The sequence below is a fragment of the Ascidiella aspersa genome, chromosome 8 (assembly GCF_963924565.1).
Source record: "Ascidiella aspersa chromosome 8, kaAscAspe10.2, whole genome shotgun sequence".
NCBI lineage: Eukaryota > Metazoa > Chordata > Ascidiacea > Phlebobranchia > Ascidiidae > Ascidiella > Ascidiella aspersa.
Genome location: NC_139454.1, coordinates 2773965 through 2801209, shown reverse-complemented (window position 1 = coordinate 2801209; position 27245 = coordinate 2773965). Strand labels below are relative to the sequence as shown.

General features: G+C 37.3%; 2 protein-coding genes across 2 annotated transcripts in view; one reads left to right on the top strand and one right to left on the bottom strand.

Annotated features, from left to right (window-relative positions):
- The window catches only part of LOC146134862 (dynein axonemal heavy chain 6-like), a 205502-nt gene that overhangs the window by 111055 nt on the left and 67202 nt on the right, over window positions 1-27245 (bottom strand). Inside the window, exons 64-77 of the mRNA XM_083395693.1 lie at window positions 26538-26651; window positions 25416-25691; window positions 24483-24632; window positions 23736-23891; window positions 22650-22865; window positions 21757-21867; window positions 20829-21010; window positions 20173-20332; window positions 18681-18815; window positions 6381-6639; window positions 4745-4899; window positions 3859-4044; window positions 2778-3106; window positions 1030-1196 (exon numbers count right to left, since the gene is read on the bottom strand). Of these exons, the coding sequence (XP_083251819.1) occupies window positions 1030-1196; window positions 2778-3106; window positions 3859-4044; window positions 4745-4899; window positions 6381-6639; window positions 18681-18815; window positions 20173-20332; window positions 20829-21010; window positions 21757-21867; window positions 22650-22865; window positions 23736-23891; window positions 24483-24632; window positions 25416-25691; window positions 26538-26651 (2596 nt within the window). The remainder of the gene's footprint in view (window positions 1-1029; window positions 1197-2777; window positions 3107-3858; window positions 4045-4744; window positions 4900-6380; window positions 6640-18680; window positions 18816-20172; window positions 20333-20828; window positions 21011-21756; window positions 21868-22649; window positions 22866-23735; window positions 23892-24482; window positions 24633-25415; window positions 25692-26537; window positions 26652-27245) is intronic.
- LOC146134863 (phospholipid scramblase 1-like) lies at window positions 10292-18017 on the top strand. The gene is made up of 8 exons (XM_083395806.1): window positions 10292-10368; window positions 11384-11507; window positions 12987-13064; window positions 13701-13777; window positions 14101-14231; window positions 15573-15802; window positions 16541-16599; window positions 17634-18017. The coding sequence occupies exons 1-8, from the start codon at window positions 10360-10362 to the stop codon at window positions 17664-17666; spliced, it is 741 nt and encodes a 246-aa protein (XP_083251932.1). The 5' UTR covers window positions 10292-10359; the 3' UTR covers window positions 17667-18017.

The window sequence follows — 27245 nt, the reverse complement described above, 5'->3', positions numbered from 1 at the left end:
TTGTAAAGCGAATTCATTTGTAATTGCAAATAGTCAACAGAAAAATAAATTTGCGATGCTACGCAGCAATTTTACCTTAATAGGTAATTTATAAAAACTAGGGTTAAAACGGCATCTAACAAAATTTCTTAAAACATAACCAAATTTTGCCTGTTTTTGACGTTTCAATGCTTTCTTTTTTGCTTGATTAAGGACAGTAATGACGTCATTTGGTACCGGACCGGGTCGCGATATTTTTGTCAAACATATCGGTATCGGAATAAAATGTCAAGTATCGGGCACCGCTAGCAACAGTGCTGCTAGCGAATCATTTAACACTGTTACAGTTTTGGCCACATTTGTCAGAAAAAGAAAACACTATGAAAAGATAAGAAAAAAGCGCATCGGGTATCTAACTTGCCTAATTTACTATAGGTAAACCTTCCTTCTATTAATGGATGGACGCTCAACGGTTCGAGTCCCCCTGTGGTCAATTTACACAAAAAAATCGATTTTTGTCTATTGAAATGCTGCCTGGTGGAGCAAGTTTTATTTTTAGATTGCACTATATTTTATTGCAAACACAGATGGTGGTCGTCCTGCTATAAATAAGGTGAGACTGCGAAGAGTCAAATTGTTTATAAACATAGACCAGTTCTTTCCAACGAGAGGGTTGCGATCCATTTGTGGGTCGCCAAGCTATTTCGGGTGAGTCGCAAAGCATTTCTAAATGTTACAGCTTTCTATTAGATCGGAAAATTATTGCAATATAAGTACTTAGCATGTAGGCAACAATGTAACAAATTACCAATTATATGTGTTTTGTCGACGTTAGTAGAAAAGATGCAGGTTTTATGTAAATGTTAATCTTATTTCCTCATTATTTTGTCTTGTTTTTATTCATTTGATTATATCTCATTGTGGTTCGAACAATAAAACTTGCATTAAAAGTGGGTCGCGAACTGAAAAAGTTTAAGCACTGAACTAGACCATCTTGCCCAACTGCATTATTGTATATTAGAAACAAAAAAATAACAAAACACAACGCACCTGGTGAGAGCACAAATATAAGTGGTACGTTTGAGTGCGATTGGGCGAAGACTTCGTTAAGATCGAATCCTCCTGATTTAACGAAGGTCTCTCCCATCTGATCTCGAACGAAGAGTCGAACTGATGGAAGAAGAAAACTTGGTCGCAGCACTTTCACCAGCAGAAGTCTGCACAAAACAATGAAAGTGACACTTTAAATTAAAACCAACGAAATGAAGGTTAGGTTATGCAGAATTAAGCAACGATAAACGGGTGAAATGGTTAGTTGAAGAATTTAGACAAATTTTCGTGAAGTCGTTATTCGAAAACGTTCAAAATGATACCTACTTCTGTATGGGTTTTGATATTCTTATTACGTCTTACTACAACCTCCAACCAGTTAAAAATACACTGGTACGTCCAAGACATCAGACCAGAAAGTTACTGTTATGCCATTTTCCTTAGCTGACCAGAGCGTGTAAAACGCCAAACCGAGTAGAGTTAGACCACCAACTTCCAAGGCCGCTATAATATTAATCGGAATGCATGTTTTTTTAACTGTTGGTTTAATTTACACTCGAATTTGTATCCGCCGTAAAAGAAACTTTAATCCCGTAGTTTGATTTAATTTACCCTAAATTTTGTATCCGCAGTGAAGTCGATATGCGTTCAGCTGTTTATGGTTTCAACAAAATCCAGAATGTTGTTCTCAACATATTGCAAAAAAACGAGAGGATTCCGTGTGGATTTTAATACTTTGCATGCTTGTTATTTACTATGAAGTGTTAATGTGCCACAATGCCTTTTGCAATTGCTATGCGCCATTTACAAATTGTAGAGTCTGTTTTTTTAGGTTTTACACACAAACAAATAGGATTTATAAACAGCACTGACTCGACCTAAATAAGCGCATTTTGATGTGAGTGCTTTACGACCCTTTTAATTGTGTAAGCATTCTGTTGCTTGCGGTTGAAGGTCACTGAGCACGTGGTGCCTTAACATTGTAGTTGTCCTTCGACAGTTGGTGTTACTACCTGGTCGCGTTTATTAGTTACCTGTAAGTATTTGGCGATGATGTAACTTGCACTGCTGTTGTTTCTGTTTTAATAACATTGTTTTGTGTTGATTAGAATTAAGATATGAATCCAGTGCTGGGATTCAGCCGGTTCGCACCGGTTCTGTAGAACCGTCTCACAAAATGTTATGAGATCAGCGAACCGGTAAGAATTACTGGTAGGCCTACTGTCTATAATTTTTTGCTTTATTCAAAACACATTTTTTTGGGGTTTTCAAAATGTTTAATAGTCAAGTTCGCACGTAACAGTTATGCATTGTGTTAATTTTTATAATTGTAGTAATTTTCTTTTGGTGATTGCTTGTCTGAAAATCGACTTGTTGCGTCATAAGTACAAGTCATGAGACAACAGCAGCTGCTTTTTATTGTGGCTGTTGGCAGTTTTGGAATTCAGCCGGTTCGTACCATTCCCTGGACCCTAGGGTTGCATCCTGTTCTTGTAACTACTTTAAATATCTTTTTATCTTCATAAAACGACGTTCTGCCATATATAAAAATAATCAGTTTATATGCCGAAAAATATGGCTTTTTGTAACAGAACCGGCTGAAAAATATGACTTTTGTTGTAGAACCGGCTGACAAAAAAATTGAATTCCATCACTGTATGAATCCACTTCTGTGAGATTTTGTGTTATTAATAAATACCTGTACATTGATAAAAACTTCAGGATCAGATCCATTAGTTTTCACTCACCTTTCAAATCGAGTCAACTCTGTCCAATCAAACTCGTTTTCATGTTCCAAGTCATCAGTAGTGACGTCAAGCAAGAGGCGACGCCGCGGCTTGGACGCCATCTGGTGGTAGGGGTCGTCGTCCTCGATAAAATCCCGCCACTGGGTGGAGCGCTTCACCAGGGAGCGACAGAGCGTCCGGTAGGGGGCTAGCTTAAGTTCAATATAGCGACATTGACGCCATTGCTCCTCGCTTAACCAGTCGGGCGGAACGTCCTGCTTGGAATGGTCGCGTTCTACGGCGGTCTCCGCTTCTAGACGTTCCATCGGGGTAAGGCCGTCGAAAAGTTCCTGGGTTGAATAGTTTTTTAGGAGGAGTTCGTAATTTTTTATGCTTTATTGTTTGATATATCGTTATAACGATTAAATAAACGCCAGTAGAAATATCTATCTCGACAACTAAATTTTAAAGGTTAATGTTGTTGAATTGAAAGGATTTACCACAAGCTTTTTTCGCATCCTAATATATTCGTATGCCTGGTAAACAAGCCTTTGATTAATGGCTTAAACCACCAAGTTGTTACTGCATTTACCATAGTTTGAAACATAGTTTAAGTATGACAACTTTCCCTTTTTCTGAAAAATAAAACAAGACAACTTAGAGCCGATTAGTGCGAGTCAATTGATTAACGATTCACATGTTCGATATGTATTTTAATCTATAAAGAAAAATTACACTTTAAAGTTCATATTCGTATATCTGATTTATGGGTAACAAAGATCTGATAAATTACTTAAATGACCTATAACTATACCCAAGTTGTACGTAACGGTTACGTAAGTAATGCACCAGTGCTCTATAAAACCCCACTCACTTATGGGCCGCGTAATACAGTTCATTTTATCAACGTTGTTACATGTTTGTTATTTATCCTAAAATCCATAAAAAATGAAACTTTAAAGTTCGCATCCTAATATATTCGTATGCCTGATTTACGGTAAACAAGGTGCTGATAAATGACTTCACACCACCGAGTTTTTTCGTAAAAATGTACTTAAAAAATTTTCAAGTAATAAAGCAGTGCTAATAAAACCGTACTCACCAGTTGTTTGTCGTCGGTCATACTGGCCAGAGCTCTCGTATGGAGGAATATGTTCCAGTGTTGGTCGGATAGCTGACCGAGTTGTCTCCACTGGTCTTGGTGCTGGGCGTTGTTGCGCATTATAGACGAAGCCAGCATGAAGGAGAATGCGACCTGGTGCTCGGCGAATAAGCTGTAAGCCACGATCTAGTAAAAACGAAGATTATTACCTTAAATTAAAAATATGAGCTCGCACCAATTAAGGGGCTATGAGCTAGCCCATCTGACACTAAGGTTCCTGCTGTGTCTAAAAAATAGATGTCATACATGCTTTTATTAGAGTTATGACAGGAGAATTTTTTAGCATTATTTATTTAAAAACGAAACTACAACAGTTTGGTCAAAAAACAAATTCTTCAAACAAACTATCAGATAATTCTAAAAAATTACCGCAGGACACACCATGGGTATGCATTTTTTCATTTTTATCGTAAAAAACAAGCTAAATACACTCCTCAAAATAAACTAGTTTTTTTTCTTAAAGCGCTTAACAAGTAGTTCTGGCTGCAAAGGATAGTGGTAATGGCGTTTCAAATGTCATCCTAGCACTCCTATTTGAATCTGGTTGTGAATGGATCAACATGACACCGCACCAAGTCGTTTACAAACAACATTTCATGTTTCCTAACCTATCGTGGTTTTCAGTGGACCGAATTTTGGGCAGTGCTATTGCTTCGTTATAATTACAGCGACAAACAAATTCAACGTATCACAGCCAAAAAAACTTAAAATTAGTAAAAAGTACCAAGTTCTGTTAAATTGTAACCGACTTAGTGTCTTTTCGCACCATTACACGTTAAAAATCTAAAAACGTTACAAAAATTCAACCAACAAATAAAATACTGACCTTGTAAATACCCTGGGTGAGAACATCCACCATCTTCTGCAACATCCGGAACAATTCCTCATTGTCATCAGCTTCTGACGTCACAATCCCCCTTTGTTCTCCCGAGGTCGAAGGGCGACTCGCGGAGCCTTCGCTGGCGCCCTCGTGTGCTTGAACTACGTCATGGAAAGCGTGACGTAAGCGTGACGTTTACATTGTTGATAATAAAGACAGGTTTTTTCCTTATAGTGATGAGGGACACCCGATATTTTAAATTTTAATCTGAAATCGTTTTTTTTTAAGGTTTTTTTTTTTTTTTTTTTTGTTAATCTGAAATCGTTTTTTTTTAAATGTATCGCGATCCAATATGACAACGATGTAATAAATATGCTCAAACAAAGAAATAAAACATTCAAAAAAAATGTAATATGGTTTTCGGGCGAAAGATTGCATATGCGCTAAGAAATTTAATTAGCTGCAGTTGCTGACTTTTTAATTTTAAACAAATTTATCTTTTAATACGCAATCATGGATAAAATACTTAATTTAATTTAGCATCCGATTATAAACTGCAATGTATGTCTGCAAAGTTTGTGCCAATTTAAACTGGCAGCACTGTAAACTATATAGACTGGGTCAATGCAACAGACTCGCTGCAACGAAACTACAACCCTTAACTAATATTTCGGAGTTAAAAACCGATTCTTATTAACCGTTATTTTCTATACTACTCTCAAATTATACAGGCTTGTGGTCAAACGCTAACTACAGCATTGTGTACGGGCGGTACTTACAGCCAATTATTACAACAGAGCCGTGCGTTTTTGACACCGGCGCACGTCCGTAGTTTTTTATTGTATTTGACACTTTTTGAACAAATCTGATTTGTTAGGGCAACTTTCCGAAGGTGAGTGTAGTAAAAATAGCATACCTTATTGTATGCCTGACATAATAAGAATAAATAAAAAAAAAACTAAGCAAAACATACCAGTTTAACGAAATTCAGCTACGGCTTTTGAAACCATACATTTCGTAATACTGGCTGTTTCTATTCGTTTAGCCAATTCAAACTCCAACCGAAAAAAAGCCCTTTAGTCCAATTGTTTGGCAATAAATCCATACATTATTCTTGCGACGCATTTCGAAAGGCTTGTTGGAATTGCGACGCACCCAGCGATAAGATTTATACTCAAGTTTATATTTTTAATTATTTGTATCTGAAAATCATAGTCAGCTTATAGAGTTTCGTTAAATAAATGAGTTCGCTAACATATCAGGGGTAAGTACCATTTATAACCATTTAGTTTATCGCAATAGAGTGTATATACAAAACGGAATTATTGTGTGAAGCCCTTGGTAAACTAAAACGACGTACTTGGGCAGTGGTTCTCAAATCTCAACCGGGGTGCCGCGGCGCCTAGGTGTGCCATTTCTAATGCTGAAGGGTGCCGATGGGTATTGTGTTGGTCCAGTTCCATTTATAGTGACATTTAAGTAAAATACTAAACGAAAATTCATGACGGGGTGCCGAAAATCTATTTATTATGTTTGAGTAAGCCATAAAAGGTTAAGAATCACTGTACTAGGGCGTCGCAACACACAGTTCAAGAACCTCTGGTTTCGACCATTCATAGCCAACACAACCTAATAAACTCACCAATGCATTGTATAAACAGCTCACTGAACCACTGCAATGAGAACTGGTACATCGGGTTGAGCGTCTCCAAATCTGCCAGCACAAAGTACAGCACAGCGCCCCTGGTGGCCACGGGAAGGTAGCGCCCCCTGGCGGCCTCGGTGCGTCGCTCGTTTTCCTCGGACATGGTCAGTCGCTGATGGACCTCAGCCGACGTTGACTTGCTTTGCTTGAGAGTCCGGATCAGGTCCTCGTCATCCAAGATGTGTCCTTCTTGTTTCTGCGAGAAAATTGAGCGAGCATAAATACTTTGAGTGCGGATGAAAGCGCTTATTTCCGAGTTGGGGGAGGTTATTGCCTTTTATATTTTCTAAACCAAGGGTACCAATTGCGTTTCTGACTTAAAACGATTTATGTTAAAGGCCGCTGACGAGAATTCGTTCGTGTAAATACCGCACTTTAAACTGAAAAGGTGAAAATATCTACCTTCGCTAGTGGATCAATTTTTATGCCCCTGGGTTCTATTTTCCGTAAACCACCCAAAATGTGGATATAACGTTCTAACCTTCAGGGATAATGATGTTTATACCCTATGTTAATCCACCCTAAAGGGGAGGAATTTTGCGAATTTCCCTGGTACTGTAAACTGAAAAGGTGGAAATTTCTACCTTCGCTAGTGGATCAATTTTAATACCCCTGGGTTCTATTTTCCGTAAACCACCCAAAATGTGGATATAACGTTCCAACCTTCAGGGATAATGATGTTTATACCCTATGTTAATCCACCCTAAAGGGGAGGAATTTTGCGAATTTCCCTGGTACTGTAAACTGAAAAGGTGGAAATTTCTACCTTCGCTAGTGGATCAATTTTAATACCCCTGGGTTCTATTTTCCGTAAACCACCTAAAGGTGGATATACCGTTCTAGGATAATGCTGTTTCTACCCTATGTTAATCCACCCCTAACGAGAAGAATTGCACAAATCAACCTTTGAGTACGGACAAAAGCGCTTATTGTGAAGTTGGGGGATGTTTTCCTTGTAGAGCTGTGGTCACCCAACCACGGCCCGCCGGGTCAATTAATCCGGCCCTCGGCTTATTACCCTAATGAAGGTAAAGTAAATGTGTCCAGAATGTGTCTCCCTTTTTCTGCGAGAGAATTGGCTGACGTAAGTGCAATGAGTGCTGACAAAAGCGCTGATTGCGGAGTTGGGGGTGGATTTTTCTTGTAGAGCAGTGGCCAGAAACGCCCGCAGAAATTTTCCAGGGATTGAGGGCAGTATGAACTTACACATAATTTAACTTAAATATTAATAATAATCGCATTTTGAAATTGCAGAGGTGTGTGGAGGCACCCATGGATGTGGTCACCAAACTACGGCCCGCCGGGTCAATTAATCCGCCCGCGGCATATTTACTTTATAAAGATGAAGTAGAGTTGCAAAATGTTGTTAGATGCAATTCAAAGCTAAATTTTGATATAATTTTAAGCTGTAGCGCAAACCATTAAGGCTAACTACAGCTTTTATTGCAAAGTTATTAATATTTCCCTCGTTAAACAATAATAAATTTAATAAAGTTTGACGATAAAACAAAATCCGGCCCGCGACAGTAAATCTTAATTGTTATCCGGCCCGTGATGGTCAGGCCTAGAGTTATCAGCTCTTTATGAAAAAAGTTTTGTGACCTATGTTGTAGAAGGTAGAGCATAATAACAAGTTTTTAGAAGAATTTAAACTAGACAAGTACGTGCACTTGGTTTGTGTTCGTTTTACTATTTTTTTTTTAAATATGTTTCATCCTTCTTTGTGCAAACGTTTAAAGAATAGTGATGGCATAATGAAACAAGTCAAACTATTAAATTTTATCGATCTAAAAGTGGCTTAGCGACCTAAAAGTCCGTCTGGGGCAAGAGCGTTGTTACACGTTAAACTCTTTAGGCCAATGTAAGTGCTATTGACCGCCTAATCTGTTGAGGTCATTTTTTATTTGCTGCAATGTTGCGCAGCCGTTCATTAAATATTACCTAACAAACACCAGGCGAAGCCAAAGACTAACCCGCATCATTAACTAACAAACAGAACGTCGCTTAATGATACGCGTGGTGTGCCCGGAAACATTTTGTTTGTGCTGCAAGGTTCGTTAACTGGTAAGCTGATCCAATGCGCTAAAGCGTAACTAGCAGAGCAGTCACTCACGCGAAAAGCACTCAATGTGATCTTTGGGCGCTGGTCTAGAATGCAACCACATTTTCGCCAGGGCGTTGACATTGCTTATATTAACAGTGTTTGGGTTAGGGTGAGAGTTAGCGTTTTGGATTTGGGTAGGTCAAGTATTATTATTATTACATTGATTCTTACATATTTATGCCTTCCTTGTAATTTCAACTTTGACAACTCGTTTAGTTAGTGTTAAAATAAATGTTGTAGGATTCTAGACCAGCGCCAATCTTTGCAGTTAAGCATTGGCAACAGAATCTTAATGCAGTAAAACCAAGTTTCAGGCAATGTTACCAGTATGACCCGTTATTTGCCAGGTCGATTTTCAGATATCTAATCTTGTGGCTTGAGCCCAAACTTCCAATTTTAGACAGTTTAAGCATTACAGTCATTGTAAGCAGGATTTTAGTGCAGTTGGGTGGTTTTTCTGAAACTTATATATGCAGCCACATTAGCATTTCACAACACAATCTACCAGTATTTGCATGAATTAAACTGTTTGTAATTAAGTATAAGTGAAGGGTGTTACAAAGCTGGTTATGTACAAGGCGTGTCAAAAATGATAGCCAAAATTACTTGCTGGAACCAAATACATTTAGGTAGATTTTGTTTTGTTTGAAATACAAAATTATCAACTTACATTAAGTCTTCTATAAGGTGTACTGTGTACAATTTGATGCATTAGCAATTTAAAATATAGATGGTTTGTAAGACACAATTAAACCAGACTTATTGAAACTGTCAGATTATAAGTATTGTCTCTCCAGCTAACAATGTCGACTTGTGAGTGTAAAAGGTGAGAGCATTGTTTGTTGTTCAAAGGGCGAAGAATTGTTAAAATAGAACGACTGTTTGTTCAGTGTTGGTTGACTGGGTTTTGCTGGGATCGTATTACAAGCTGTATAAATCAGGCAGTTCTGTTTCGTACATAAACTGGCAAGGCAGTCATTAAATAATTCAGAATGAAGGCAGGGACGCCTACGATTTCAAGCAGAAAGTTTGAGTACTATTTACTTTTTCACGTACACCCTACATTGGTCTGGGTTAGCGTTTAGATTCAGATGGTGGTGTTATTAAATTGATTTTCCCGAGTTTTGCTTTATTTTAATGATTTACTCCTTGATTCATTTAAATTACTTTGTTAGCCTGGTGCCTGTTATTTTCCTGGCTCGCTTGGAAACGCATACACCCATCAGTGATTAAACACCAATTTAAACAACTTTGTTGTCCGGGTAAATAGCCTCTTCCATATATATACAAGGCACAGCCAAGCACTGCTTACTTTTGCCTGGCACAAAAACTCTGCCAAGTTGCAAGCCTATTACAAATACCAGTTCCGATTAGAAACAGGTCACTTTTAATGAGCAAAATAGTGGGTTGAATGTTTTTCTTTTGTGGTTTTACATGAAAAATTAATAAAGCCCGCAAACTATATTTAATATTCATGCTTTGTTGACCGAAGCTGTGACGTCATAATGCCAAACCAGGTCAAAAGCAAATGTTTACCGAAGGATTTTAAAGTTAAATCTTCTGTGGTTTGAACAGAGCTATTTTTTACTGCAACGCAGCAAACACTTTAATTTTAGCGGAAAGGTTTGGTTTTACATTTGACGTTCGTTTCTGTCATATTTCGAGAGCGTTATGGTTATTTGTGTATTGTAAAATTTTAGATATCTAGTTTTAAATTGCTAAACAGCTGTTTTGTTACAGGTGTAGGTTGCAGTGTAAGTTTTTACTGGAATTAGCTTTATTGTTGACTACAGCCAAGAGAACACGTTAAATATGCAGCAGGTAAGTGCCGGCTACAAACGTAAACTTGTTTTTATAAAATGCGGCGAAGTAAATTGCACCCTAAGCCTTATAAATATTTAAAGTAGCAGCAATATTAAAATAAAATGCCTGTAAATTATTCTCATTCCATTTCATGTGTTTTAAACGAATAAGGATTTAATTGTTATCTGTCTTTTATTGGGAGAAATACATTTTTCCAGCTTTTTTTCTTACTATGTAGCCTGAAGATATACCGGTGTGCAGTCTGTGGCAGCTGAACACCTAAAGATTTACTGAACGCATTTTTTGCGCACACTTTAATCAGTAAATTGCGCGGTTTTTTACGTACCGGCAACCTAAGTTGTGCATAAAACCTTGATGCACTTAAACTTAGAAAAAAATGTAAATTGTGGCAGGATTTTCAACCTAAGGTGTGCAAAAAAACATGATTGCACACCTGTGCCCAAAAATTTAGCGCTGCACACCCGAGATATCAGCGTGAAGTGCCATGAAATACTGGCACATGTGTACCCAATTGCATCCATTCTTATTTACACGATAATCCTGATTACGTCGACTAATTTCGATAAGCCTCTCTGAAAGCAGCTGGTGTGCTAATACTAGTAATGTGCAGTACCGTTAGTCAGTGCGACTTCAGAAGGACTAGATTATGGTAGTCCAAGACTGCTAACATTTGGGAACACAATATCATTCTAGTATTTTATGGGGCCAAATTTAATAGTCTATATTTATAAACTTCCATGGTAAATTGTGTTCAATATTTTTCAAACTTTTAACGTTTTATTGTATGTTTTAAATAAGGCCTTTGAGGATAATAGGTTGTATGCAAATAGAAAACATTATGCAAAGTTTAATTCATAATGATCCGCTGGCCACATAAGATAATTTTGCGGGCCAAATAGATCCCAACGTATATAAATTTGTATAATAAGTGGTCCACGTTTATCCATACACACAGGATTGCGATTTTAAATAAACATTTCAACGATTTTAACCTGACATTTTAATACTGTAGGCACCAGTTGTAAACCAGCCTCAATGGATGGTAGCACCGACAGTTCCTGGTTGCCCACCTGGCCTGGAGTACCTCACACAACTGGACCAAGTGCTAATACAACAGCAAGTCGAACTGTTTGAAGGTAAAGGGAAAGCGCAAAAAATGCTTACTTGAAAAAAATTACACAACTCTTTACGTTTGAATTAAACCTAAAACACAGTATATTTATTTGTTAAGTGTAATTTGGGACTCAGAGAGCTAATTAGCATTATTTCCTTGGGCGCAATTCGGAAAAATGCCTGCTTAGCAAATGAACTAGTGCTACCAAGTAGTTTGTAATATTAAGTACTAACGTTTTCAGTTATTTTTATTCGTTGAAACGAAAAAAAAAGACGGAGCATTTTTGGCAAAACTTAACAATTAACAAAGCCATACAAGCTGTGTTTTGCGATTCAACCATGGTTTACTGTGTATGTAGGTAAAGCTATTTATATTATAGGCAATTAATCACTTAGTAAACACTCATTATTGAAGGGGCTTCGGTTACCAAAATCAGTTACCATTATTGCAAAATTGCGACAAAGCGCGACGGATATAGAATATCCGTAACTTGCATAGGATAATTTACCTACACAAGCATAACTTATAGATATATGGGAAACGATCATTGAAAGGTAAAACGTAAAATCACTCAAATCCAAAAATATAAAACGGTACGCACTTTAAAACCACACCATTCTAAATATATTGAAAAAATTTGAACTTTTATGGTCGGCACAATGTGCTGTGATTAAGGGTCTTGAAGATATTTCGCTTGTCCCAACAATCCTTACCTCATTGGAGTTGAATATTAACTAAACTGCGTTTTTGTAGCTATAAAAATTCTTAAAAGACTCCAACAGAGCGGATTAATTATTACCGATTGATTTAACGTATTGTAGTGGACCAACAGGTTGGCCAAACCTATAGTTTTCAACTAACCTAGTAACCCAAAAGCACTCAAAAATGCATGCATTTTAAACGTTTTACACCAGTGGATCTCAAAAGGAAGCCACCTGGCTCCCTTAGGAAGGAATTTTTAAATTTTTGGAGGAAATTTGTTCTATGGAAGAAAAATGGATGATTTTTGTTACGGTTATATGCAATAAATTGCCTATTTAACTGTAATGATTGTTATTGTACAACAAAGAGTCTATTAATCGAATTTTATTGTTTCTTTACATTAGCGCATCCAAATTCTGTAACAAGTCTTGACTTTTGGCACAGTTGTTTCTATTGTAATTTTTACTCACATGTACTTTTCAATTTTGTCGACTCTTTTGGTACATCAAAGTAATAAATGAAAAAAGCAGAATAGTTTGTGCTTTTGCTGGGTAGAAATTGACAGTGTTTGCGCTTGTAAGGGGGGAAAAAGTATGAAAAAATTTAGAACCACTGTTCCTTAGCGATATAGCCTTTGGCTACGAATTTACGAATGACTTTTGAAGGCTCCCGGTGTAGTATAGTTACACATACCGTTATCACTGGCCATACCTATTTGTTAAAAAACTAAAATTCCAGTAAATATACAATGTATGGATATTGTTCGGTTGTTCATTAACACTTTCTATTTTTTTCACAGCAATAACAGACATCGAAACGAGGAATCGATTTGTAATTAAAAACAGCGTCGGACAGCAGTGCTACTTCGCACACGAAGGTATTTTATAGGACTATTGCCACACTTTTGTATGAAATAACATTTTTTATTAAATAAATAAGAGACATTCGAAGACCTTTCAGCAAGAAAATCGACCTAAATTTACAGCACGATAATTGTTTTGAATATAATAATTTGATTTGTAGCTGTAATTCCAATACAAAACACTGTAAATGCCATGGCTAACACGATATCAAATAGTTTAAAACAATGTGGTTTAGTATAGCACTTGTTTTAAACGAGTAGTTTAAGCTGCAAATCAAATCAATTTAAAGACTAAAGCATTTTTGGAAAACCATAGTTTTTTATTCAATGTATTAAAAAAACATTTTAAGATTCATTTTAAGACTTTGCGCCAACCCCGTTTCACTTGACTGAAACCTATTGTTTTTTTAACACTTGAGGATGCAGTTTTGACGAATTTTTTGTTTCGTTTTTCTCTTACATTTCTGCAAAAATGTACATCGACGACTTAAAATTGCCGCAATTGATAAAAATTGGGTCGCCAAAAAGGGGGTTAGGTGTACTGGGTTAGGTCGTATGGTGTTTCCACAGGACACAAATTTTCTCTATAGCAAAATCATGAATGTAATTACTTTAAATTTATAACGGAGTTAACGTTTTTTTGTGTTATAGAGTCGGGCCTGTGCATGCGGATTTGCTGTAAGCAGGCGAGAGGTTTCATGATGCACATTACCGACAACTCGGGACAGGTAAGCACCGATTGTGAGGCCAATGGGAAAAAAAGAAAACTATTTCACCAGGCATTCGCAGTGGAGCCCTCTAACCTTGTTAAAATATAAATATATTTGGCGCTAATTGAAGCTTGCGTGATCGTATTATTGGACAATTTGTACCGCCCTTAACCCTTTTTATAAGCTGACCAAGGCATATTGAAAAAAATGAAAACAACGCATTGAACCAGGCATTCGCTGTGGAGCCGAATTTCCTTCAAATAGATTATATTAGGCGATAATTGAAGTTTGCGTGATCGTTCTGTGTTATTCTTAAGCTAACCAAGGTACTTTGTTTTTAGGAGGTGATTCGCGTGAACCGTCCCTTCAAGTGTTGTGCGGGTTGCTGCTGGTGCGCCAACACAGACTGTTGCGCCTTCACGTTGGACGTCGAATCTCCAGCAGGAACCGTCATTGGGAGCATTCGACAATCGTGAGTTCCCTAAATCTCACCCATATACTAACCTACCAGGGTTGAGCTATAGCACTCGCCTACTCGACAATGCGAGTGGAGATTTGTCTGGGCGAGGGATGATTAACACCAACTCGCTGGCGAGTACACTTATGCGAAACTGTTTGTTGTCTTAAGATCTACTGAAGTCCTAATTTATTAATGCGTAACAAATTATGTGTAACTTTAATGACTGAAGGCTAACTTGTCCGTTTAATTGCCTACGATGCAATCTTGCGCAATCAGAACAAGAAATTGACCAAACGCATCGCGCGTGATATAAAGTTCTACGCGTTCCATATTTCAAAGAACAATTACAAATAGGAAATAGTTATTTCGCTGGGCATCCTATTTGTTTAATACTATTTCTCAGAAAAGATTTCGCGATGCCGAAATGACATAACAAAAGCTCACTAAATAATAAAAAAATGGAAGCTCCTAAAGGTCCTTAAATTTTGTTCTATTTTAAGAAACTATATCATTGATCAAAATCCAGCAGTTGGCAAAACTGAACGACCACATATGTTTTGAGAAGTGCATAAGCAAACTTTGACAAACCCTTGTTCAAACTAACCGCTGTTTGCCAATTAAAGTCCGTCAACCTTTACGCTGGCGCATTGTAAACAATGCAGCAAACACGTAGCAGTTATTTCACGTGGTTTCACGCCATCACATGATCAATTAATACTTGAGTCTTGTGAGTTTATGTAAACAGGAAAAATACTTTTATAGAAGTCGGCCACTTTACCTAGAACGCAACTAATGTGATTTAACAATAAAACCTAAAGTTTAAAAAACAGAGTAAAACCAGGATTAGACTTTTTAAAGGAATATACATATTTCGCTGAAACAGTAATCGCCAGTTTCTATATTTAAATAAGACACTTTTTGAATAAGGAACTGACGAAATATCTATTCCTATTACAAATGTCTGATCCTGATTTTACTCGTTTTTTTCGCGCTTTGAGTTTTACGGTTTATATACGCGTCAGCGAAGCAGTCCCTATTCATAAGCTTTTAAAATTGGCCTAAATAACCCAATTTTACTGAAATTATTCATATAAAGCACCTTAACATACGTCATAACTTTAGTTTAAGTCAAGTAATTTTACCCAAAATACAGTTATTTCACATAACATACCAAAAATGCAAGTGCCATTAAAATATGAAGCTAAGTCATTCAAAAAAAATTACTCAAGTGCACTTAAGTCAAGTCATCAGTCCCAGACAAGTCATGACTTAAGTCATTATACCACTGCTAAAATATATATATTTTCATTTTTTGATCAAAAACTGACCACTGCAACGCCACTTATACCACAGACAGTCGTTCTGGATCCCCCACTACTCAATACACGACGCGAACGGCTCGGAAATCTTCACGATCAAGGGCCCGTGCTGCGTATGTAGCGGCGTGTGCTGCACCTGCGACTTTCCCTTCGAGATTTACGCCAAGGGCGCCACACAAGAGCAGTCGGTGGGCCGCATCACCAAGCAGTATTCGGGGATGGCGAAGGAAATGTTTACTGACGCCACAAACTTCTCACTTACGTGTAAGTTATTTCGCTTTTGAAATTAACTTTTTTATTGGTCCACTTTAAAAAGGGCTTGTTTCGTGAACCATGCATTTTAAAATCAATCCCAGTGTTGCCAACTGTCTAGCACAGGTGGGCAATTATTTTTTACGGCCGACTGTCTGAGAAACAGAAAACGTCGTGGTGTGCCGCGTCAAAAAATTGGAAATACACATAATACAACGTGTGGTTCCTTTTTAAAATAATCTTTAAATTTCTCGTTTTGACAAGCTGGTAAGAATATAGGCGAGGATGCCTTACAACAGTAATATATTCATTAAAGTATTCTGAATCACGAAAAAAATCTTAAGGCTTGTTTCTGCCTCAAAAAGTTATGTTCGAAATTAGCCGCGGGCCGGATTACGGCTACCCTAACGTTGCTCTTCTGTACTGACAACATATTACCTTCAAAGCTTGATTTTGCAAGAAATACCAAAATACCAAATCCAAGAATTAGTTGTCCAGGGCAATGAGCACCGCCGGGTTGTTTTTTCGCAACCCCCAAAAAGATTTGCGGCTTTAGCGAAACTGTCGGATCATTAGTTTCCTTGGTAAAAACGTGGCAAGGTTTACGTAATATTCGTTAGGCGAATACAGCATTTAACTTTAAGAACAAGACAAAAACCGAATAATTTGGACCAAAAATGCTTGTCACCAGAAGGCGGGCAAGATTTTTGCAAGCCTGTAGTTAATAGCTTATGTTTATTTTTCATTTAGTTCCGATGGACTTGGACGTTAAGATGAAAGCCACTCTGCTTGGCGCCACCTTCCTCATTGTAAGTATAATTCAATTAGTTACACAGCTATTTGGTCAAGTCACGGTGCACAAGTGGGTAGTCCGATATGTTTTTATTCGGATACCGATAACCGATATTTTTGACAAATAGTATCGCGATCTGTCCGATACCAAATGACGTCATAACTATGCCTAAACAAGCAAAATAACTGAAGCTGAAACGTTCAAGAATAAAATGTTTAAGGTTGATTACGTCGAAATTCGCTTTATTTTTAGAAAGCTTAGTAACCTCCACTTGTAAACTAACTTTTTGTGACAAATTAACCTTTTAAGTTAGAACAGCTCCGTCGGATCGCAAATTATGGCTGAAATTTCCATATTAATTGGGTATCGGCACCGATTCCACCCCCTCCTATCGGACGAGTACCGATACAACCTCTTGGTATCGGGCATCGGCTTCAATGTAAAATTATCGGCCATCCCTAATGACAAGTTTCGTCGAGTGACCTAATATTTTTTTAAGTTTTAGTGGTTGCTCCCCCCAAAAAACCCAATGTTTGTATTTGCGAAAATATTAGTTTAAACTAATCTTCACTTTTTGTTTTAATTATTTTGTTTTAATAGCAAAATTATTCTTCTGGCAGAATTTAATTTGAGTACCAACGTTCGATCACCTATTCAAGCAAAGAATAATATTGCCCTGAAGAAGATTGCCCGAATAGGTGGTCAAAGCGTTGGAACTTTAATTAAATTTTGCCGGAAGAACAATTGTGCAATTAAAACAATGCCTGGCAGTAACAGTATACTTATTTTGTTTTAGTCTGCCATATTTTGAAAAACTGCTTTCTATATATATATTTTAGGAGTAGTTTGTAAATCTGTTTAAAGTCTGCTTTGAAACCACATAAACATGAAAGTCTGTTGGCAAAGTATGACATTTTTTCTGTTTTAGAATGAACGTCCCTATCCAAACAAAACAGTTTACTGATTTTGATAAAACTAACCAATATTATTTGCCCTGTTTTGCACTCATCAACCACCACCTAACCCTAACCACCGTTATTTTGATTTCAGGACATGATGTTTTTCGAGAATCAGAACCAATAGTAAGACAATTTTCAAGGCACCAGTGTAGTTTTAAAAACCAAAGCTCAAAATAAATACAACTTTCAACAGCATTCATGCAGCGTATGTTTTTATCGGTATTTTAGCTGACATTTGCATTCGTTTATCTTGCTGCAAAGGAATCCCAAATGTACAAATAATTGTATCAATGAACTCGCCATGTTTTAATTTAATAAAAATCAGTTCGTGTCCCGTCAACGGGCCAAGAATTTCTACAGACAGGGTTATTTGTTGTTGTTTGTGGTTATTTTATATATCAAATAAAATTTAATTTACTTTAAAGGCATATCTCTTCTTTTGCTCTTTTACGGTTACATCTATGCAAAGGTAATAAACGCACAGCTATTTTGTGCCCATTTTCTAGCAGTTATTTCAATGACCTGCTAGTGTGTTACATAAACCCACCGATGGTTGTCAAGGCTTTACAGGCGATACACACACGAGCATCTTTCAGCTGTTGTGCATTGTTTAGGAATATAACAGATAGTGTTGTCTAATTGCATCCACGAAAAGTTATATTGGAAACACACAATGAGGCCTAAAATGCAATATACCTAAAGCAGAACAATTTATGTACAAATTATTAGTGATGTACATAGGGGATGGGTTTTGGGGTTAGTTAAAATATTGTATAGGCCTGCTTCTGACTATTTAGGTCTTATTCCGACGTGTTTAACAACTATTCCGATATATACGTCATTACGATCAATATGTATTAGTCCTATTTTAGTATTATGACTGGAGTCCGTTATATCTCAAACTATTATTTCTGATGCTTGCGGTACAGGCATAGGTTTTAATTAATTTTCGTGCTCTAATAAAATCAAATAAATTTAACAAAAAAAGTTTCTCATAAAACCAAGTGGGGTGTAAAGAAAACCACTATAGGCAGTACTAGGCGAGTAAGGTTAAGAACAACTATTATAGAAAAATATCGTAAGTATTTTCAATCGCCAACAGCCAATTTGACAGCTAGAGAAAAGGGTAAGCCCCTACCTCGAGTAACATCAAAGCCTTGTCCTCGAGTTCGCCCAGCAGCTTCATGTCACGTGCTATGTTGCCTAGCAACTCGCCTCGCTGCGTCTCCAGTTGAGGGCGCTCGTTGGTCACAACCTCGGAGAGAAGTTGACCCTGTGACGAAATATAAGGTACTTTTTTTTACCTTCGCTTCATTCGCCCTAATGAGCTGCATTATTTCGCCAGGAAACAGAGGTTGCAATTTCTAAAGCCAAAAAATAAAGTAAAGGCTTACTCTGCAAGTGGACAGGGTTATTTTAAAGCTCAGTACAAGTAAGCCTGAATTTCCAAATATATTTTAATGCCCCCTTTGCTAAATCGTCGCTTTCTAAAATGTGTTTTATCTCGCCTCTTTTTTCTTTCGCACTCGTTGTTAAGTCCATATAAATAAAAAAGTCTAAAGCCTTAAAAAATAAAACGATATCATTTTACCGGCCGGTCGACCCTTTGTAAAATATATATATTTTGCCTTATCTACAGCTATGGTCAATGTTCATTTTACAGGCCTAGATAAGATAGCGGATCCTTAAGATTTCTTTATCAATGCCAAACCTTAATAAAATCTAACTTTATAAAAATTGGTAAATACACCGAAAGACTCAATATCGTTTGGTACAGCTTCGGGTAAATCAAACCCTATTTATGTCTACCCACTTACAAAACAAATATACTTTGTTAAAAATCAAGGTCTATATCTTGCGACCAGTGTTTTTTAAGGTGTTTCGATGGAACCAAATGGTGGCACAAATTTTTCCAACGTTTTTTTTTTAACTTGCACATACTTAGTTATCTACAGCTATGGTTATTTTTACAGACCTAGATAAGATTGCGGATCCAAGATTTCTTCGCCAATGCCAAACCTTAAAACCTACTGGTGACAGTCGCAATGTAGTACTGCAGATTTAATGTTCGATAAAATATATAAAGGCAACTTTATTAATTTTGGCGAATACACCGAAAGACAATATCAGGTGAGAGCAAAATCCTATTTATATCCATTAGGGTTGTTCAAAAACACTTTTTGTCTAATTCAAGGATAAAATTTACAAAATTTTCAGGAGAATAATTTTATTTACAAACGCTTAGTTTTATTTTCCAATTCCTCGTTAAGCCAAACGCCTGCATTTCAACCTAATGCACGTTTTCTTTTTTACCTCGTTTCTTTTCAGTCGCGATTTCGTTTGAAAACGCACAAAGATACCATTGTTACGCAACGCCGTGACGCTGTTGCTTTTATGACGTCATTATTTGCTGTATGCTCCTTTCAATGGGCGACCTTATGTTCGTTGTGGCATAATTCTGCTTGGGTGCAACAAAGAAACTGGGTTTTTTGACCTAAATCTGAATTTTCAAATTGACGTAACACGGTTAATACTGAACCAAACGTGCTCAGATTTGGTTTGTGGGGTTTTAGACGCAACAAGGTATAGCAGTCCAAAAATATCACACAACCGCATTAAACTGAACCCACCTGAAGTCCTTCAAAGGTCACAGTGAAGTTAACAAGTGTTACGGCGATGCATACAGCTGGTAGGAAGTGTGGGTTCGCCCTGCTCGTCGCCATATACAAGCGGAAGTTGCTGTTATAGCTTATCTCGGTGCCACCGATCACGATGTAGTCTTGACCAGCTCTGTGTGCAAATAACAGGTTAATGGGAAGCACAAAATATGTAAGGACCTATGTGATAGGAATGCGGCAGTTAAAATATATAATTACTTGTCGGGACAGCTCTGTGTTGATAACCTAGTACGTCTGGATCAATGCACATTTCAAAGCAGCAATCGTTCGGTTTAGAGCACAATCCCCGGCTAAAATCCCTCTTCAATTAGGTATCGGATCGGCACCGATACCACCTAGTATCCAGCGAGTAGCGGATACGACAACTTTACCTAACGGCTAAAGTTACTTTTCCAACAACATTAAAAACAAACTCTTCCCAAACATTTAATAGCTCGTTTAATATTGTTCTGTGTTACGCGATGTAAAGAAGTGGTTCGGTATAAGCATAATGTTCCATGTCAACGGCGTCTAGGGTGGTTATTTTGAAAGGCTTGTTAAAAACAAAGCAGGCACTTAGTTAAGATGCATCTCAGCGCCAGATAGTAAAAAAACGACCTTTTTCCCACCTGTGCGAAATCTCGCGCTGCAGCACCGGCCTCAGCTCGGGGTCAAGGGTCTCTCCTACGTCACAAAGGAGCAGCGTCTCGCCGACCCGGATCGCGTTCTCAACCGACTTCATGTAGCCGGGGTCAGCCGCGTAAACCACGCGTAAGTTGTCCTTTTCCATTTGCTTGATCCAATTGGTCGCCTGTAAGTGTTTTGTAATTTTCTTGAATAATATGGTTTAGTGGTTGGTGAATTTTTTTAAACTTTCTTTATCGAATTTTAGCGTATACCTAAATTGTTTAACTACACTTTTTATGAATAGTTTGGTTTAGTGCAGGGGTTCTTAAAATGCGGTTCATGGACCCCTTAGGGGTAGGTAAACTAGTTTTAGCGGTCCATGAATGCCTTCCCATTCGCTTGATCAAATTGGTCGCCTGCATGTTTTGTTTAATTTGTTCATGATTGGTTTGGTTTAGTGGCTGGTGAATTTTTAAACTTTCCTAATCAAATTTGAGCGTTATTCCAATTGTTTAACCACACTTTTCCATCACCTTTATTTGCGAAAACATTTGTATCATGTAAAGCTTTGTTTGTAGATAAACTTTTAAGGTTTGTTGAAAACAAAGCTAAAAAGGAATAAACTATAATTATTCAGTGGGTTATTGAATTGTGAGAAAATCGTTTTTAATTTATTGTTTTGCAACTTTAGCAATTTTTTTTGGAGTTACTCCAATATAAAAAGCTTAACTTTTTAATAATTCACGCTGTGCCTATTTTAATGGGTTGTAAGTTTCTTTTAATCTATTTTAAATTTATCTACCCTTTGTCTGTAGACTTGGAATTACAGTTAATTGTAACTGTTAAGCGGCAACCGCTCTTTTGGACCATAGGTAAATACTTCTTGAGAAGACGTCTTTTTGGAACAAACAACTAGGAATAGACACTTACCTGTCCTTGTGGATCAACAATCAAGGGCCACCTCCGTGCCGCATGGATGATCACGGCGTTTTCGGTTGAGTGCACATCACGCGGCAAATCCTGGTTGTGCCAAAATCGAACCTGAACCAAACCAATTGCAATGATTTTTAACACGAATTTAAACACGATTATAATTGCTGAAAAATTGATACGTCATACCATAACGTTTATACTACTGTGTAAGTAGCATGTGACCTCTGCCTTTACTAATCCTGTTTTAAAAAGCAGGCACTAACATTTTATGATGAATTCTAGGTCCAAAAGGTTTACACATACATCATTCAAATATATCTAATTATATGGACATTGGACATATACAAGGCTCTATTAAAATAGTGAAAAAAATAGGTATTTATTTATTTAACTGCTGGGAATAAAGTATTTTTTTCTAGGCTTTTGGTATAATCGTTTTAATTTATTGTTTAAGGATGTTTTGTCTAAATAATTCTTCACTGGCACATAGGTAAACGTTTATTTTTTATGAAAAGGACTTGACTTGAAGTGGACTTAATCCAATATGACTTGGCTGGCACTAAAATTTTTGCAAAATACTTGACTTGGGCCTAAATTATCTTTTTTATGACCTCACAGGAACTTAGGTCGTTTCCCCTGTTTACAGCACTCTTTTTTATGGAAAGAATTTTTAGTAACTGTAAAAAACTCATCTCATAACAATCAAAATTTCTCATCAGCGCAAGCAATTTAAAAAACTTCATTAAAAAAATTAACTCAAACTTATAGAAATTGTTAAAAAAACGCGTTGCATTGTTAAAAAATCGCGTAAGCGCAACTTTAAAAACTTTTGTACGCAATATACAAAACTAGAGTGAAAAACTTAACCCCAAGACTTATATAAAACTTGCTTTATTGCTGTCGGACATCATCCGTATCATGTCGTAGTTCTGCGAAGTTCCGACGCCCGCCTCGGTGCATGACGTCATCCACTCTGACGTCAGTCGATGACGATATGAGCTGATGAAGGGACCGAGGTAGGCGACCGATGCAGCGGAAACGATGGTGTCGCCCAATAAACCGACAAGCTTCTTTTGCAGCTGATCAACCGAACTCTCCCAACGACCCTAGAAGTAAAGGGTGGAAAGATGTGATTTATATCAATATGTGATAAAATTTGAGTACACTTATGCACGGATCTGTAATGTAGCCTATAATATTGCAATGCAAAGCCGAGAAGGTCGAGTAGATTAACATGATTTTGATAAAGACGTTTTGATACAAACTTGTGACATCTTCAGTTAGTAAAATGACAATTAATTTCCATTGAAATAAATAAACTATCCTGCCGCCAAAGTGTGACAAAACGGGGTTTAAAAACAACCAGGGGGCGCTTAAATGTTGAATGAAACTTGAGGTGAATTTCTTATAAATTGCGATTAACAAACAAATCTCAAACCGAATCGAAGTATAACAACAAGTGATTTCGAAATACGAGTGTGGGTTAAAACTGCGGCAAGAGTACACAAGGTTGTAATTTTATCATAAAAATGCCTAATGATTTTAACCTAGTCATTGTCCAACACACTTAAGTCAAGTCAAGTCATTTGAAAAGGTAATTACAACACTGATATAGATATATATCTTTGTTTATGGCCGTATTTGTCTAATTCTAAATAGAGGAATCAGGTGGCACTGTATAAAGAAAAATTGTATTGGATTCTCGACAAGCTTTCGCACAACCTTGCTTCATCAGGTCAAAGTATAAATGAAAACAATTAAAATGCACGTAAAAGCACCATTCTTATCGCCTTTTACTTGCGCTTGTGCTTTTACGTGCATTTTAATTGTTTTCATTTATACTTTGACCTAATGAAGCACGGTTGTGTGTAATGAAGCACGGTTGTGCGAAAGCTTGTCGAGCATCAAATACAATTTGTCTTTATACAGTGCCACCTGATTCCTATAGATATATATGTATATTATACAAATCCAACCTCTTCATCAGCCAGTGCGTTAATGAGAAGAGCAGCCCTGTGTAATCTCTGGGCAGTGACCACCTTCCGTTCTTTGAGTTCTTCTTGTTGTTTTACGTTGTCGTCGTATTTGTCGCTCAACTTGTCCAAGTGGTCTTCAATCTTCTTCAAGCTTGCCTGAAGAGTTGTCAAGTTTGTGCAAATTTGTGAGTTGTTAAGGTAATTTTTGGATCGCCGAGTTTCAGTTACGTAGGAACACACCAGACTTAAATGATAATAAACCAAGGATAGAAACGACGTTTTCGTTCTCTACAAAAATAATATCGGGAAATCGTCTAGCGATTTAAGCAGCAAAGCAGAACGTGCGAATTTTTAAAGCAGAATATATTACAGAAATGCGACATTTTTCAAGTAAAACAAGCCGACCTATGATGAAACATTATTTAACCCTCCGAGATTTCACATCGATATGGTTTCGTAGCAATTCCTATCCAAGTAAGGAATGCCCAAAGTAAAACTAGAAGTCGGCAAGAATAAATAAAATTACAAAAACAATGCTAAAAATTAAAAATTAAGAAAAGTTAGCCGTTCTGATCACGATTAAATAGGAATCAGTGCACATAAAAGTGGAGCCGATTTATAGGATTTCGGCTTAAAGGAAGACAAACAATTTCGCCGATTTTGCAAATTTACGTATGCAAACCTTTAATACAAAAAATATAAAAATTAGAAAAGAGACAAAAAAGGGGCATATAAGTGCGAAATCACCTGTTTCTCCTGTAAGTTGTCTTGAGCCACTTCTAGCGCCTCTCTGGCTTCTTGTACCTTGCGTTGTTTAGGTTCAACCATTCGCTTGACGTCGTTGTAATGTTGAAGAGCAAGCACCCAGGAACACATCGACTGACAAGCCTTCGATACCTGAATAAACAAGAGGTTTAGGAATGTACAATGACTTCGAGCATATAAATTGTGTTTGATCCTCAGGTAATCGTTACAAAAAATTTTTCACGACAAGAACTTCAGTTGTTTTTCTTAAATTCAGCAAACGATGATAATTCAAATAACAAACAAGCTAAAGTATAGCTGAAAAGAATAACGAATGCGTAGGGACAAATAGCAAGCAACCAGCAGAACATCCACAGACAAGCCTTTGATACCTGAAGGTGTACGATAAACAGGTCGGTGGTCGCCAATTTTTTTGTCGCGACCCAAAATGCGCTTTTAAGAGCTATTGAAGGCCCACTACGTAAAACGAATAATGTCACAAAGTTACGTCATAAAAGAACTATTCCTAAAAATTCGCAGTGCGAAAAGTTGATGGTGTCATATAAGTCGCACGGTACAACATGCCATAGTATGGATATTGTATAGCGTCTTTCGGCTTAAACGATTTTACCAAGTATAGTTTTTGGCGGTGCATTGCACGGTGGCCGTATGATGCAACAATGAAAACAATAAGCAAAAGTAAAATATAACTCTTAGCCACACCATTTTTAAAATACAGTACAATAAATGTACTGCTATCACGCGGCCAAAAACTACAAGACAAAACTGAAATATATTGAAAGAGCCAGGGTCAACTATAAATTGTTTAAAAGCCTTTGGGCCGCGGCCCACCGTGAAAACAAATGTCGGTTTGTCTAACTAGGAAGCTAATCAATCTCCGGTGTTTCCAAATAAAAATAACAAATAAGTCCTCACCAGCGCCACTTTGTCCTCGGTGAAGTCGGGAGCGCGCGTGATCTTGCGCAACTTCCGGAAGACCTTTTCTGGGATCGCATCACGGTCGATCTGTACAAGGTTCTTCAGGAAGAGTGGATCTCCCAGGAGCTGGCGGGCAGTGGGCCAGTCTGGAGTTGCTTGTAGCAGGATGCAGACTGCGTTCATCACTGTGAGGACAAGTTGCGGAGGTCCGTTGTACTTGCGCAATTCCGCAACATCAGCCTTGTCAAGGGAGTCAAGAGAGCGGACAGCATCCTAAACAGGAGGAAGAATATTTGGGGTGATTTTTTAACCTCGTAGTATTTCAACAAATAAATATTTTATTACAATTAGTATTGTTTTATAAACAGCACAATTTTTTTCACGATATCTAGGGAGTCAAAGAGGCGAACACACCCTGATCAGACAGCGATACTGCAAGTAGCGGGCAGGCCCCACGCGAAATACACCACCAAGTTTATATAGTTGAGCGATATTTTGATCGGAAATTTCGCTGCACTAAAGGGGTTTAGCCACACTTTGCGTAGCTTAGTATAGAAAGGGCCTTTCGCTTCAAATCGCTTTTTATTTTCAAAAGCTAAAGCGTGTAAATTTCAAAGGCTAAAGCGTGTAAAAATCCGAAAGATTTTTAAACTTTGTAGTTTTCCAACGAATAAATATTGTATTACAAGAGATAATTTTTTAAACCGTACACATTTTTTCACTATGTCCATGGAATCAAGATAGCGAGCAGCATCCTAAACAGGAGAAACGATGTTCGAAATGGTTTTGTACCACATTGTTTTCCAGTAAATAAATAATTTATTGGTAATTTGCTTTTCCTAAACCGCTTTTATTCACGATTCCTAACCTGTAAAAAATTGTACGGCATGTAATCGTACGGCAAATGAGTGGTTTAGGTTCATTTTTTACATTCCAATTATGGAAAAATCTTGTTGTTTTTCTATGAACAACTGTACATTTTAAATTGAATTATTTTATTTATATACAAATTGTTTATACTAACCTGTAAAACTAGAAAGCTACTATAACGGTTCGCAACAGTTTTGCAAGTGGGCGAAGACCACCCTATTGTTTATGTCAACTTTGAGACAACAATACCTGTAGAGCGGGCAGTACAGACTGCAGGTCGACGGTGGCTTGCTGGGCGAAGTCGTGAACCAACTGGGTTTCCTTTCGCATCGTAATCTCCTCTTGACGAACGATCTCACGAACCTGAAGAAAAGTAGTAGATTAGACACTAGCAGTATAGATAGTACAGTTCTAGACGTTAATTTGGCCATTTTGGCCTTATTCCAGCTGGTTGTTGTCTTATTTAGGCGATTAAGATATTGTTCTGTTGTGGGTATTACTGCGTATTTGGCTTTATTATGTCCTTATTTTATTATTATGGTTTTTAGATTCTTCTGCTTTAGCTATTGTTTTTTTTAGGTCTAATTGTGTATTAGAATCTGTACAGAGCATTGTGCAATGTTAAATTTGTGCGTCAATTTTGCACCAGAAATCGAATTACCTATGGAAACTTTATATCGTGATTTTACCTAAACTGTTCAACTAGCAGATTATGAACATTGGAAGCGACGGTTTTCCTTTTATGCTGTTCGGTTAAGTTATAGTTATTTTGCCTATTGTCGGACGAGTTTACCAATTTTATCAGTTTACTTTTAAGTCAATGACATGACTTGAAATTGACTTGTTGTCATAATGACTTGACTGGGACTTGACTTGGGCAACCGTTTACTTGGACTTAAGTCGACAGAACACTGGGATGTATATTCCAACATTTTCTTAGTATAACCAAAAAGAAGC

Excerpts from the sequence above, each read along its gene's own strand:
- LOC146134863 (XM_083395806.1), top strand. Across the intron at positions 13,065-13,700 it reads GTGCTACTTCGCACACGAAG|AGTCGGGCCTGTGCATGCGG; the intron begins GTATTTTATAGG and ends TTTGTGTTATAG. Across the intron at positions 13,778-14,100 it reads TTACCGACAACTCGGGACAG|GAGGTGATTCGCGTGAACCG; the intron begins GTAAGCACCGAT and ends CTTTGTTTTTAG.